The sequence below is a fragment of the Talpa europaea genome (genome assembly GCF_964194135.1).
Source record: "Talpa europaea genome assembly, chromosome: 2".
Taxonomy (NCBI): Eukaryota; Metazoa; Chordata; class Mammalia; order Eulipotyphla; family Talpidae; genus Talpa; species Talpa europaea.
The window spans coordinates 20616860-20631221 of NC_140068.1; the positions used below are offsets into that span (position 1 = coordinate 20616860).

The 14362-nt window shown below is 42.1% G+C and overlaps 1 protein-coding gene across 1 annotated transcript in view; it reads right to left on the reverse strand.

Annotated features, from left to right (window-relative positions):
* The window catches only part of ARFGEF3 (ARFGEF family member 3), a gene marked incomplete at its 5' end in the record, with an annotated part of 132306 nt that overhangs the window by 45719 nt on the left and 72225 nt on the right, over nucleotides 1–14362 (reverse strand). Inside the window, 4 exons of the mRNA XM_084227681.1 lie at nucleotides 984–1894; nucleotides 2910–3022; nucleotides 8523–8856; nucleotides 10304–10408. Coding sequence (XP_084083807.1) covers nucleotides 984–1894; nucleotides 2910–3022; nucleotides 8523–8856; nucleotides 10304–10408 — 1463 coding nt within the window. The remainder of the gene's footprint in view (nucleotides 1–983; nucleotides 1895–2909; nucleotides 3023–8522; nucleotides 8857–10303; nucleotides 10409–14362) is intronic.

Here is a 14362-nt window from a genome sequence, read left to right on the forward strand (position 1 = left end):
AGCGTGGGGAGCAGAACACGTTGATTGGCTGAAATACACTGCTGAGGGGAGCAGCAGGCGAGACAGGAGAGGTCTGCTGTACCATGTGGGTTAGCTCCCTGGCTGGGGATCGAACTTATGTTGCAGTGGCTGCTGATAGCTTGATAGTGCTGAGACTTTAACCCCTAAGCCACCAGGGAGGTCCCTTTTTTGTGACATTTTTTGGTTACTGTTTAAATTTCCATAACTGTAATCAGGGTGCTCACACTTTCCATTTATTTGTGGTTTAGTCTTGGTAGGCTCTATTGTTCTAAAAATTTATCCATTTCTTCAAGACTATCAAATTTATTGTCAGTTTAGTTATTAATATTATGTTCCCTGAATTCAGTGTATCTGATGGAAGTCTGTCTTTATCACTATAACAAGTCTTTGATCTCGAATTACTGGGGATGTTGTTTATAAACATGAAATTATCTGAATGCTAACTCTTACACTGCAATGCTGAAACTATTAAGGTGAGTTATTTTACAAGGATAATTATCATTATAAACTCATTGCTCACTTCGAAATGACAGTTCCCTGTATTTATCTCTTCCTTCCACCAAAATTCTAAATTATCATATTCTGCTTTTCATAAAAACTAGAGTTCAAAGAGTACTGTTCTATAATACTTAAACATCAAGGCATTGAAGCATATTAAGAATTCAGTGTTTTAAGAATCAGACTGCTGTTGTTTCACAAGCTTTCTAGAAAGCAGTTTTTTATTCTGCATCTATCAACCGCTATTATATTTCAGTCATCAACTTCTGTACTATTCAAACAACCAATAAGCCTCACATTCCTCTGCTCTCCTTAAGTAATAGACACCCAAAGATTTATTATGATGTTTTAGGCACTTCAAACCGCAATCTGGTAGAGGTTGCCTATTAGAGCCAAATGCTCTGGAAACACTGGTTGATTACATAGCAAAAAAATAATATATATATAAAATAATGTTTACAAACCTGAGCAGAAAGTAGAGGCAAAGTTCTGCAGGGCTGAGTCCACTTCTTGCACGCTGGGCAGGGCCAGGAGGCGAGGAAGGAGGCTTTCTAGGGACTGCACAAACAGCCGAGCGCTGTGCTGATCAGCTTCCTGGTTCTTCAACAGTTTCAGAGACAGAGCAGCTGTTCTTAGGGACCGGTGGCCCAGGCAATCCCGGGGGGTCTGCTCCTCATCAGCCAGCGAACAGTTGTCTGACCCGATGTCTGACACATCGGACCTGCCTGAGTCCTTCTCTGCAGCCATTGAGTACTGATCACAAGAATCAAATTCTGTCCTTGAGAGGTCTTGGTCATCTACACTGAAATTGCTTTCACTATATCTCGACCCATAGGACTTAATCCTGCAGTCCACGGACAGGAAGTTGGTTATGTCAGGGTAGGCAACCATGTGGCTCCTTTGGACGACATCTGGCTGGTCCACGGCTTCTGGTTCTGACACTTTGCTCAGAAGCTCCTTGCTCTCCTGAATGGCTGGCGACTTGAGGCCGTTCTTGTGGCTTTCGGCGTGGTCCTCAGGGGTTGTCTGACCCAATTCACCCTCCAAAGTTGTCTGGCCTGTGTCCGTGGTCACACTAATGCTGATGTCAGGGCTCCGCTCATTCCCCGCCTCCCACGGAGTGTGTTCCGAGGACAGGACTCGCCGCTGCCAGCGGAAGTCGGCCTCGTTGATCTCCATGGAGTCCCGGCTGGACTCTGCTCCATCCTTGAGCTCCTCAAGGCGCAACAGCAGCAGCTGGACCTGACCTTCACTCAAGCCCTTGCCCTGGCTGAGCTCGTCAAGGGCCCCGAGCAAGGTGCAGACGCAGGACACGGCGGCATAGCACGCTTCGATGCCGCCCTTGATGCATGCTTCTGTCATGCCATCCATGATGCTGCAGCGTTCAGAGGAGAAGGTGATAGCAACATGTGAAACACAGAAAAACACCCCCAAGTGAGTAACTGTTTGACTCAAAGTAGAGTGTGAGCTGAAAGGATATACTGAATAGTGTATAGTCTGTACAGTATTCAAAACACTCTAATTTACATGACATTAAATGGTCAGGGCAAAAATCAAATGAACAATGACTGGAACAAACATGCTCAGGCTGGCAGAGGAAGACCAGGGAAGAGGTCCACCTGGAGTCTCTCTCTTTACTTGGCTACAAACAAAAATCCTGGATGGGAATTTATGATCTTCACTAGGACAGGCACTGAATAATCTACTTTTGCAATCTGCTCATTTTTGAAACGGAATATGCTTAGAAGGTCTGTATGATAATGTAGACCTTCTGTGATAAAATAAATGTATTCCTGAACAGATGCATATGAACACATCTATTACAAACCAGATAATACACAGTTTTCCAGGGGGGCTAGAGATAAAGGAACCCTATAGCTATGGTATTGTGATTCAAAAAGCTTTTTCCTAAAATAACCTCAATGAATAATGTTTGCATATTTTGTACACTGGATTTTCTTTAAATAGATATGAAAATATGGAAATTTATAGGATTATAATAAATTGTGAAAAGACTTCTCATATCTCAACAGGCAACTATAAACCAGAGACATTCTGCTGGGGAGGCAGAAGGAAGAAGGATCAAAACAGGGGTGAGAAGAGCACAAGGGACTGTGGTGATGGTGCACGGGTGAACGGGTGGTGGGAATGTCATGGGGACTATAGCCGAGAAGAAAATGCATACATTGTACAAAAAAGAAAATGATGTAAAAAAAATACAAAAAAATAAAATAAAACACTTCTCATATGACTTGTCGGTACATTACTAAATAGTCACATTCCATATAACAGATTCATAGACATTTTGGGGGTCTGGAAACAATGTTAAGGGTATTCATAGAAGCAATCTTCACCAAGTAGTATAGAACATAAAGGGGACTGTGTCATACAGTTTGAGAAGATCCAGATGAGACTTTCTTTTTGAAATTGATCTTTTTCTGGATTCTGATTCGATGGAGCTAGGGCCCGCCAAATCACAGAGACGCTGTGGGCTCCCAAGTAGCTTTAAGAAAAAAATAGAACAGAAAAGTGAGTATCTGATTGAGTATTGATCTACAATATTGATCTACTAACATTTTAATAGGCTTTGTCTGTGGGGAGAAAAAAAGTATCACAGAAGAGAACAAGGGGTTAAAATTATGAGATCAAATAAACATGTACTTCCTCTACTGAGTGACACAATCTAAGGAGAAACACAGTTTGGAATTACAAATCTTAATTAAAATTAATCCTGGTGTTGTTTGTGACATAGCCTGTATACTGGATTCCTAGTTCTTTATTATAGGACTGGTTTAGACAATGAAAATGATTTGAGATTGTTTTAAAGTTATATAGCACAGAACTAGAAAGTACTTATCTCTATGGCCTAAAGTGAGACTGGCCAGTAATTAAACTTTCTTTTACTCTCTGTCTTATTTTGCTATTAAGTTGGCTAGCTTCAAAGTGGGGTTAAGCAGTATCTTCCTACCTATGCTCTGAAAAAGTTCATACATTATTACAATTATCCATCCCTTGAATACTGGTATAATCTGTTTTTATGCTGTATGGAATTAGTAAATTTTTTTTAATGGAAAGAGTTTAACTTTTGATTCAGTATTCTTAAAGATGACAGCACTATTTAGATTTTCAATTTTTTTCTTGAATCATCTTTTTAAAGGTGTTATTTCCTAGAAATGTATCTGTTCTGTATAAGTTTTCAAATTTACTGGCCTATAGTGCCTTAAAACTCTGTCTTTAAATGTCTTTAAATGAAATGCTGCTATTTGCAACAATGTGGATGGACCCAAAGGGTGTTATGCTCAGTAAAATAAGTCAGAGAAAGACAAACATGGTTTGCTTTCACTCATGCAGTAAAGAGAGAAAAAAAAAAACCAAATGGATAAACTAAATAAAGCAGAAATAAACTTTTGGAATATAAGACCAGTTAGTGATTATCAGAAGGGAAGGGGGAGGAGAGATGGGTAACAAAGGGGACAAGGCATAGTGAAAGATAGTTGTGAATTTAATATTGCATATACACCTGCTGATTTTTAATGATCTATAAGTAAAACTTACTATAATGCAGTGTTGCTTCAACTAAAAAAATGTGCCATCTATTGTCATAGCTTTTACATTCTTACTTTGGTTTGTGTAGACTGGGATTTTTTTGATTGCTTTTGCCAGGAGTTATTTCAATTTTCTGAGTCTTTTCACTTAATTGCTCTACTATATTGTATTTGCTTTTTATCACATTACTTTCTATTTTTATCCTTATTTGTCTTCCTTTTTACTTTCTACTTCCTTTCTAAATTCTTTGAATTTGCCATTTTTCCAACTACCTACATTCAAGAAATAGAGCACTAATCTTAGATTTTCTACTTTTTGAATATTGAAGCTATAAAGACCCTCTGCATATTTGGGTATTATCCCACATTTACATAATTTTTAAAACAATTCAACTCTAACTGATTTTTATTTCCATATGGTATAAGTCTTGACAGAAAATTTCAAGTTGAGACTACATTAACTCAACAAGAGACTAGTTAAGTGTAGTGGAGCAGATGTACGATGACCATGTCCACTGTCTTCAAAGTGATTTAGATTCAGGAAAAGATAGAGTGAAATCTTAAGATGCATTCTTCCTTCCTGTTTCTGTATTTCTTTCCTACCCTAAAAATTGGGAACTTCTATTCTCTGGGAGAACAGAAATAAATTTTCTACTTTTTCTCTCTACGTTTTATTTCTTTAAGATCTAAAAAGAAGTGATAGTACTGAAATCTGTCTCTCTCCCGGCCCTTCCCCACCACACCTGTATCCAAGTGAAGTAGGCCTCCAGCTGCCCCATCTTTTACCAGAAGTTACGGTAAGTGCTTTGCAGGGAGACAGGAGGGGGAAATCTCACTTTCCCTTGGGATCCCATTACATTCTCTAATCCAACCTTACCAGTAATAAATTAGATGATATATATTAATTCTACACTAATCTGTTTATTTGTCACTTCAGAATCTGGAGGGAAAAAGAACAGTGATAAGACTTGTGAAGAACTTTCAACAGATTCTTAAAAAAGGCAAGATGTGTTTACTTTCAGCTTCTTTAGGTGTGAATGAGGGCCATGGTACAGTGACTGGGGTGTCCTAGGTCTGACAAAGACCAGGGAACACCTTCCAATGCTAAACCATGAGCGAGCAGAAAAGGAAACAAGATGAATTTTTTTGTTCTCTCTTTCTGAGAAAGTGGAAACAGAAAAGAAAATGTACCTTGGAAAACAAAAGGTCCTGTTTGTCTTTGATTAATAGGTACATAGCCTATACAGCTGAGTGACAAATTAGAAAAAGAACAGGGAAATTTAACACACCAAGCCTTCAAACTCCAAAAGGCTAAATAAACATCCTGGGCACCTAATGGTTTTCTCTGTGCCTAACCCCTGTACATCTGGTTTCCAAGTTACCAATTTTCCCAAATTATTGGTGCTGTTATAGTAACCAGCAGCAGTGCTTGACAGAACCACCTGGCTCGTGCTGTCTGCTGTGTGCCACAGGGCGGTGTCGCTGGACATGCTACTCTGATGCTGTTGTCTAATTCCAGCCTTGCAAAGTCACTTTGGGAAGCCAGAAAATCTGCGCAAGAGGGGGAAACACAACACATTCCTTGCACTGCAGTAAAGAAGTCATTATTGACCATCATCTAGATAGCTATATACTCTCCAGGTGAAGATTTACTTAGCCTTTGGGTACCAAGTGGCTCTCCTGTGGGCAGTGCCAACTCCAGAGCCTGTCAACTTTGAGGGAATAGAAAGGTTGCTGCTGCTTACAAAATATTCTCTTCGCAAATATTCTGCCTTGAGGTTCATCTGTCAATCAGTCAACTGTTAGCAAACACTTATTCAGAGTCAAGCACTCTAGTGTTAGACACCAGGGGAAAACACACCAAAGGAATTGAGGATTCAAAAATATACTGGAGGAGAACAGCAGCTTGTCCCACATTTTATGGTGAAACAATCAGCACAAGGGACATAGAATCAATTGTTACACAGTGGGACAGGATTACAGAAGAGCACGTCAGTGGTCTGAGGAAGCAGAGCCACTCTGACAGCAAAGAGGCAGGTGTGCTTAGAGCATCTGGGTGGTGTTTTAGTCCTGCTACTCACAGGGATTTGGGGTAAGCAGCTTCTTGTCAAGGAGTGTCAGCTTCCCCATATAGAAAATGTGTATAATGTTATCTTCCTAAGGGAGTTTGTAAATAAGTTAATGCAAGGTGCCAGCAGTGTCTAATCTATTGTAACCAGCGAGTCGGCTCTGTTAAGTGGAAGTCAGCAGTGGGACAAGGGGAGAGGCACCTGAACAGAGGCAGGCAGGTGGGAACCAGGAAGAGCACGTCAGGCCAGTGGCTGAGACTGCATCCTGAGAAGTGTGGAAAGGAGAATGACCAGTGTTTGGAAGCTGGCAGAGTACTTCAGACTTGAGGGCAGAGGAAATAAAGAGGCACTAAGAGCGGACTGGTAACCGTGGTCTATGACCATATGCCAGGGAGATGAAAGGAACAGGAAACCAGGACACCAGCTACAGAGCTGGCACACCACTGCAGGAAGGAGGCAGCAACCACCTGCCACTTTTGGTCTCTGTTTTGTTTTCTCTTCCTGAGGGGGCAAGAAGTATTACTACATACTTTGCGCTTTATACTTACCACTCCATTTTGAACTGAACCTTAGCAAATTGTTATGATGTTCAGAAGAGAACATGATAGCTGGGTGAAATGATTTATCTACTGTAATCCAGCCGGTGAGCAGCAGAGACAAGATTTGCACCCTGACCCTTAAATTCAGGCTAATGACAGGTCAGCTGAACAAGGAAGAGGCTGCTGGACTCACTTGCATTGCAATAAGGAAGTCAAGTGCAGTAGTAAGTGCAGTAAAGGAAAAGACCACAGCTGAGAGCCAGAAAGATCAGCATTTGCAATCTTTGTTTTTGTGATCTTGGGCAGGTGATCTGACCCTTAAAGCCTTCATTTCTTCACAGGTGGGAACAATTCCTCCTTGGGGTCATGCTTCTTTAAAGAGGAACATCCAGCAGACCTCACCTCCCTTTCACTGACTTCTTAATTATGGTGCTGGGGGGTCTCTGATATGACTGGTGAATTCTGGAGAAGGAGCTTAGCCTGGACGGCAATCCCCTCCTCCCACTTCTTCCTGGAGATCAGCCTATTCAGAGAAACGCACTTCTGCTTCTGCCAACTAGGAGCTTAAGAGGGGTGGTGGGTATTGAGGAGAGGGTCACTCTGTGTGGTGGTGCTGATGTCAGCTAGTCTCACTCGCCTCCAAAGTTGTACTGTGTTCACTGGCCTGGAGTGCTAAGTTTTTAAAGCTGACTTTGATTTCTCTGCTTGAAGCTCTGATGGGGAAGAGCAGCAACATTCTTCATGGGTGAAAGTTGGTACACAACCCCACAAAGCTATTATGAATATTGAAGATAACATATGTAAAGTGCCTGGCATACAGTAGTCAAGAAAAAATGCAGCTAGTTCTGTGTGTTCATAGGTTGTTTTTTATTTATTTATTTATTTTTTTGGGTGGGACCCTCGCCGGCGGTTGGGGAACAAACCAGCGCTGCAGAGGCTGCGGGCAGCCTTGCAGCCCAGCGCTCAACCGCTGCACCACCAGGGGAGGCCCTATGTGTTCATAGGTTTTTAAGTCAGCACTTAAATCTGGACTGTTCTTTCTTTTCTAAGAATACTGGGTCAGACATTCCACTACTCATTACCATCAAATATCATTAAAACAATACCAAGATGCAATTTAAATTAAGGTTTTAAAAGAAACAGGTGAGTAGGAAATAATACTTAAAATCAATGGTCATCAAGGGAATTTTGATTCTCTGTCTCCTTTTTTTGTTAGGTAACAAAATCACATGCAACTTGACCTTCACAAATAAGTTCACAAATCAAAAAGGTTGGTGGCTTTTTGGTTCTTTGAGGGAAAACAGAGGAACCCTTGCTGGAAGGACCTTCAAAGTAACCCGAATTCCTCTTCAGAGCCATGCGGTAGTACACTGAGGTTGCTATCAAAAGCTGGGCAACCTGCTCATTGTCTCTGGGGTCATGGGGTTTGAGACAAGGAGGCACAAGAAGGAACACGGCAAAGGGATTCCTCTTTCGGTAATCCCTGATTCGTTATGCTTTTTGTTAGATGATGTACAAACTGAGTATAAAATCATTTTGAAACCCAATTTTGGGGACCATAAAGAAAAACTTTTATCTGTACCAACAGTACCTAAGGTGGCCTGGAACCCAGGAACAGGCAGCTTAAATAATCAAAAGGCTTTGTGTTAGTAAACACTTATCAACCCCCTTTCCTGGCTCCCACCACATGCACGCACCCCAAAGTTAATGATACTGCTAGTTACTGGATTCTGTGTTTGGTAGCAATTAAGTTCCAGCAAGTGACAGGAGCTATTTTCTGAGTCTGCCCACATGCAAGCACTGCTCAGACCCACTGGCACACCTAGTGGCATTCTTCAGTGACTCCCTACCTCCTTCATTATTTTGATGGCTTCCACCCGGTGCTGGGGTGGGGGATACAGCAGCACGCGGTGATAGAGGGACTGGAGCACAGGCTTCATGGAGTCCACTGAGCCCACCAGCCGCACCAGCTCAGCCGCGATGTAGTAGATGGTCCGAGCCACGGGCCCGCTCAAGGCTGGTGCAATGGAGGAGCAGCCTGACCCTCGGCCATGGTCAGACACCCCCGGAGAGGCAGAGTCTGACTCCATGCTGGTGCTTGCGCTGCTGCTGTGAGCAGAGGTGATGGTTTTGTCATGAATTGGATTGCCCAGGATCACGATGAGAGCAGGGCAAAGGTTTTTCCTGGGAGGAGACAGGAGGAAAAGTGTCACACAGGCCAAGTGATAGAATGTGAGAGCTATCCCAAGGGTGTGAGTACATTCCAGATGCCACAAAAATGACTGAGAGTTGGGGTGTTCACTGTGCCTCCTTTGACGCCATTCTATTCCCCACCCCCGTAACCCATGCCACCCCATCTCTTCTGGGTACACCAATAGAATGCTTTTCCTCTCTACTCAAGAGAGGCTTAACTAAAAAAAGATTGACAAGTATTAAGAAACCACCTTACATGAAAAAAATAGATTCATGAAGAAATAGACTCAAAATGCTAAATGGCTTAGGTCTTAAAGTTTATTCATTTTACTATAAATAACACAGCTTCTTATACTTCTTATTTTAAAAGTTAATTTAAAATTCTGTCATCTTGCATATTCCACATATCATTTCATTTATTCTGTCAATAAATGCAGGAAGTCAGAGCAACCAGTGACACCTTGTGTGACAGTTACTTGTGTGAGTGTCTGGCTAGGATTAAGTGATAAGTACTCAGGTCGAGATGAAGGAAATACCACGGTTGGGCTAAGAATAATATTCACGAGTTCTTGCCGCACTGGATAACTTTTTGGTGCCTTTATAGACTTAAATGTTTGTTGTTGTTGTTGAAGTACTATTGGTTTATGTCATTGTTAGTATTTTGGAAGTACAGGGTCTTCCCTGCAGTCACTGTAGTACACCCACAGTCCTCCCACTGAGCTCGCTCCCCACCCTCTTTTTGCTCCTCCCCCTGCCCTTCCTCTGTGGATGGCTCAGGTTTCATAGACTGGTTTAATAGTTTGTCTTTTTTTGACCTTTTGTTTGGTTTCTCTGTGTTCCATATATAAGTGAGATATCCAGTATTTATCTTTCTCCTTCTGGCTTATGCCTTTATATGCTTTTAAAACAAAACCAAGGGCCTCCCTGGTGGTCCAGGGGTAAAGTCTCACTGCTATCACTGCTACAGCCTGAGTTCGATCCCCAGAGGGAGCTGACTCACATATGGCGCAGCAGTCCTCTCCTGTCTTGCCCGGTGCTCCCCTTAGCAGTGTATTTCAGTAAATCCCACTCTGTCTCTGATGCATCCTCTTACCAAGCTCCCCCATATCTCTGGCCTACACCCCAGTTATTCTATGCAAAAATTAAAAAAAGGAAATTGAAAAAAACCAACAAAATCAAAACCTAGGAAATAAGATCCTTGTTTCTGAGTTTCATGACCCTATAATGTCAATAAAATGCAACTGGAACTTATCGCATGCTTTGAGATAGTAATCATCAGTCTATTTCGGTGTGGGGTATGTAAGCAGAGCAATTTGCCTACTTTTCCTCCAAAGCATTTCCACATAGGTGAAAGGCACGCTGTGAGAAGGGACCTGCAGATACAGCTGGAGGGAGTGAGCCCTTTGGGTGGGCGGGGAACACAGTAATGAGTGCTCACCAGATCTGGTCTGTGAAGCCTCTGTGCAGGTGCATGGTGCAGGAGCAGCTGCTGAGGATGGACAGGATGCACTCCAGGAACAGGAGCTGTAGCTGCTGATTGTCACTGCAGGAGGACATGCAGACACAGAGTAACAGCAGAGTTCAAGTAGTGACATGTGGAAAATACTTGGAAAAACGGCAGGGATTACAGAAGTGTTAATTTGAGGGGTAGTGTTTAGTGTTATGGGTTGAACTGTGTCCCATTTGCCCCTCCCCTCCATTCACATTCTGAAGGTCTATGCCAGCTAGCTGAGTATGTGAGCTTATTTGGAGAAAGGGTTAGTACACAGGTAATCAAGTTCAAATGAAGTCACTAGGGTAGGCCCTGATCCAATATAAATATTGGATTTCTCATCATTACAAGATGAGAAATTTGGACATGGAGCTAACTACAGAGGAAAGACAGTGTGAAGAGACATAGGGAGATGATGCCTGAGCTTGCTAAAAATCAAGAACAGAGGCTTGGAACAGATCCTTTCCTTCCAGCTCCAAACAGGAACTGACTGTTGACATCATGATCTTGGATTTCTGGCCAATAGATCTGTGAAACAATACATTTATGTTGTTTAGGCTATCCGGTTTGTGTACTGTGTTATTATGTCAGCCCTAGCAAACTACTATAGTTAGGATGACTGTATTAGTGAACTTTACAATGGTTGAAGGACAAAGGAAATCACCTTCTATCCCTGTTGGTACTTCCAGTCTGACAGTATCAAACAAGCATCCGAAAGATTGGTAAGAGAAAAAAGCCAAAAAGCAGATAAGATCATGTATACCTCCTCTATACAAGGGAGGCCCAGTAAAACTGGGGAGCCCATTACATGGCTTCAGAGCCTATCTCAAATGGTTTTGCTGAGTCGGGAGGTTGGGGGGAGGAAAGGGAAAAGACTACACAGGAAAAGAAGGTAGACAGATTGAAATTCTACCCTCTCCATTGAAAAGAAATAAAGAATCAGGTCTTCCTTATGGAGAGAATTTTACACATGAAAGTCTTTTTCAAAAGCAACCTCTTCCCAGGATTTAAAGCTTCTCCCATGAAATCAAAACCTTTTGCCAAAAAGACCTATTTTGGGGTGGCAGATTTTTGCTCTCTGACAGTTTTAAATTTATAGAAAAACTGAACATGGAATAGAGTTACCATATTTTACACCCCTGCACATGGTTTATTCTATTAATAACATCTATCATTGGCATGGTATATTTGCTACCATTAAAGAACAATTACTGATATACTATTAACTAAATTCCAATGTTTATCCCAGAAATATTAATTCTTAGCACGTTTAATTGCCTAAGCCTTTCAAGAAATCACTTATCACATTATCTTTACATTAGTCAACACTGTACTAACTTGCACTTGATTTTTCTTTATTGAAGGCAACATGATTTTTCAATAAATTCTTTTTTCTCAAAATTTTTACTATGGGGTTCTGCAACAGAAGCAGAAAACAATAGACAACTCGATGGGTTGCACTTTCTTTTAACCGGATTAAGTTTGCTGCCCAGACTAGTCATATCTAAATCCCAGGTGAATAGCAAGAATGACAGAAGGGAGAAAGAATTTAATATTCAAAGAGATATTGCTACAAATACATAATAAAAAATGTATAAGAGGGCCTCCCTGGTGGCTTAAGGGGTTAAGTTGCAGCACTATAGCACGAGTTACAGCACCGTAGCATGAATTCAATCTCTGGCTGGACAGGGAGCTGATCCACATTGCACAGCAGACCTCTCCTGACTTGCCTGCTGTTCCCCTCACCAGTGTATTTCAGTCAATCTGCCTGTTCTGCTCCCTACTCTGTCTCTGGTGAATCCTCTCACTCCCCATACCTCTGGCCTGTATCCCAGCTCTTGTATGCATAAATAGATAAATCTTTAAAAAATAAAAATTTATAAGAATTCATTCATTCATGAATCCTATGAGAAGACTTTAGAAGAGGAAGAAACTTGCTTTTAAAAATGACTTTTGGTTGTATCTCTTTTCTCTTAATTAAAAGTAAATACATGCCAAAAGGAAGGCTGAAGCCCTCAACAGTACAAATCACCCCCAGGAGAAAGGGGTAGAAGGGAAAAGCAGGCCAGGGACAGGCAGACTGGAAGATGAAGGCGACAGGAAGGAAGAAGAGTTAATGCCAGATCATCCCAAAGGCCAGGGCCCCAAAGGCCACACACTGTCAAGGTGAGGAAGGCTGTGAGCTACAGGCAGAGCAGAGGAAGCTGGGGCCTTAGCCCTCACTGAGTGCTCTGTGAAATGCCCTGTGATGTGTCTATAAAACTGACTTGTTCTAAAACTGGTTGCCAGGCCACAGACTAAGGGCAAAAATCCTGGCCTGTGAAATAAGAACAGCTTTTGTTTTCAAAGGTTTATAAATCTAAACAGAAACAAAAACAAAAAGGAAACAGAGACCCAACGTGGTCTTTTACAGAAAAATTTTGCTGACCCATAGTCTAAAACAATCTCCCTCGTCCAAAGAGAATGGTACAACTCACTGTACAGTGATTAACAGGGCAATGGTTAAGGTTAAAGTAATGTCATTATTTCACATAAGGCAATTCCGTTTCTACTTGGATGTACTCAACCACACCCTCTGCGGGTAGTAGAAGATGGATAGAGGATGAGTCTCTAAAAAATTACCATTTGCCAAGAGTAAGGTTGGATGGGGGATGAGTTAGAGAGGTGAGAACTCACTAGCCATTCTTAGGCCAGGTAAGGCCCTACACTACTATGCCCACAAGCTTCCCTACATTTTTGAATAGTTCCTGCCCCAAACAGTATTTTCTTCATAGAGAGACAAGTAAGCAAGCAGATCAAGCATGTGGAAGCAGTGTTACACACAAATACTTACACACCAGTTTTTATGAGAGCACAGAGAAGTAGAGGCCAGATATTCAAGTAGGAATCTGCCACACAGATTCCTTCAGGGGAGGGTTTGTGTGCGTATGTTTGGAGCAGAGTAGATGTCATCAGCAAGAGGTGGGCTGGGGAGGTGGCCAGGACCAGGTCAGGAATAGTGTTGTGTGCTGTGCTAGGATATCTGGACCTCATTCTGTGAGAAGAGTGACATGGCCCCCTTTCTGCTTTAGAATGATCATTCTAGATGTTGTAAAAATGAACAGATTGGAGAGAGTGAAATAGGAGGGCTACTCACTGGTAAGCCACATTTAAACAGATCAGTTCAGTAAGGACTGCCTTTGCCTTAGCATCTGGCTAATCTTTCTGATCAAATGCTTGACCCATTAAGAAAGTAATCATTAAATATCCCAGGTCAAACATGTCTCTCTCTCAAACTGTCCGTCTAGCATTACAAAACCAAAATTTTAACTATAGACACTGAATATTCTCAATTTCTGAAACCACTTAAAATCAACCCAGAAAAAAGCTAGTGAGCAGTCAAGGTGCCCGTCTATCTGCAAAGCGTGTCACGGCAACCCCAAGGCATCAGATGCAATGACAACGCAAGGCATTGCCACGGTAACTGGCCTGGCAGTCTCCTTGGAGACAGAACGTGGCAGCTTTTCTGTGGGCTGCAGCAGTCTAGAAATATGGGTGCTTGGGGCCTTGCATGAGTCATGTCATTTAAGGAGCTGCTGGAAATGTGGGTGCCTGCCACACATGGCCCTCACTAGGCGCACATATGCATAATGCACATGTGTGTGCATTTCCTGTCTGTCTGAATACAGACAGACAGATACGTAGAATGCACAGGGCATAAGGAGCCTAGAAACCAACCAATTCTTTCAAAACACACTAGGGCAAATCTGCTTACTTAGCAGAGGTATGAGTCACTTTGCTTAGTCTTCTGTGTAAGTAAGCATTTCATGGCTGGCAGGTTGAGTATCTGCTGATCTCTCTCTTTCCTCATGGTTCGTGGAGAAAAACTCGAGTGAGGGGACCTGTGGGCAATGAAAGCTTAGCAGCCATCTTCCTGGCACGGTCACTGTTAGAGCAATATGGCAGCATGTCCTGGATCCCTGGAGTTTTTAGATTTTTCTTTTCCTTTGAGCCATTTTCACTTTG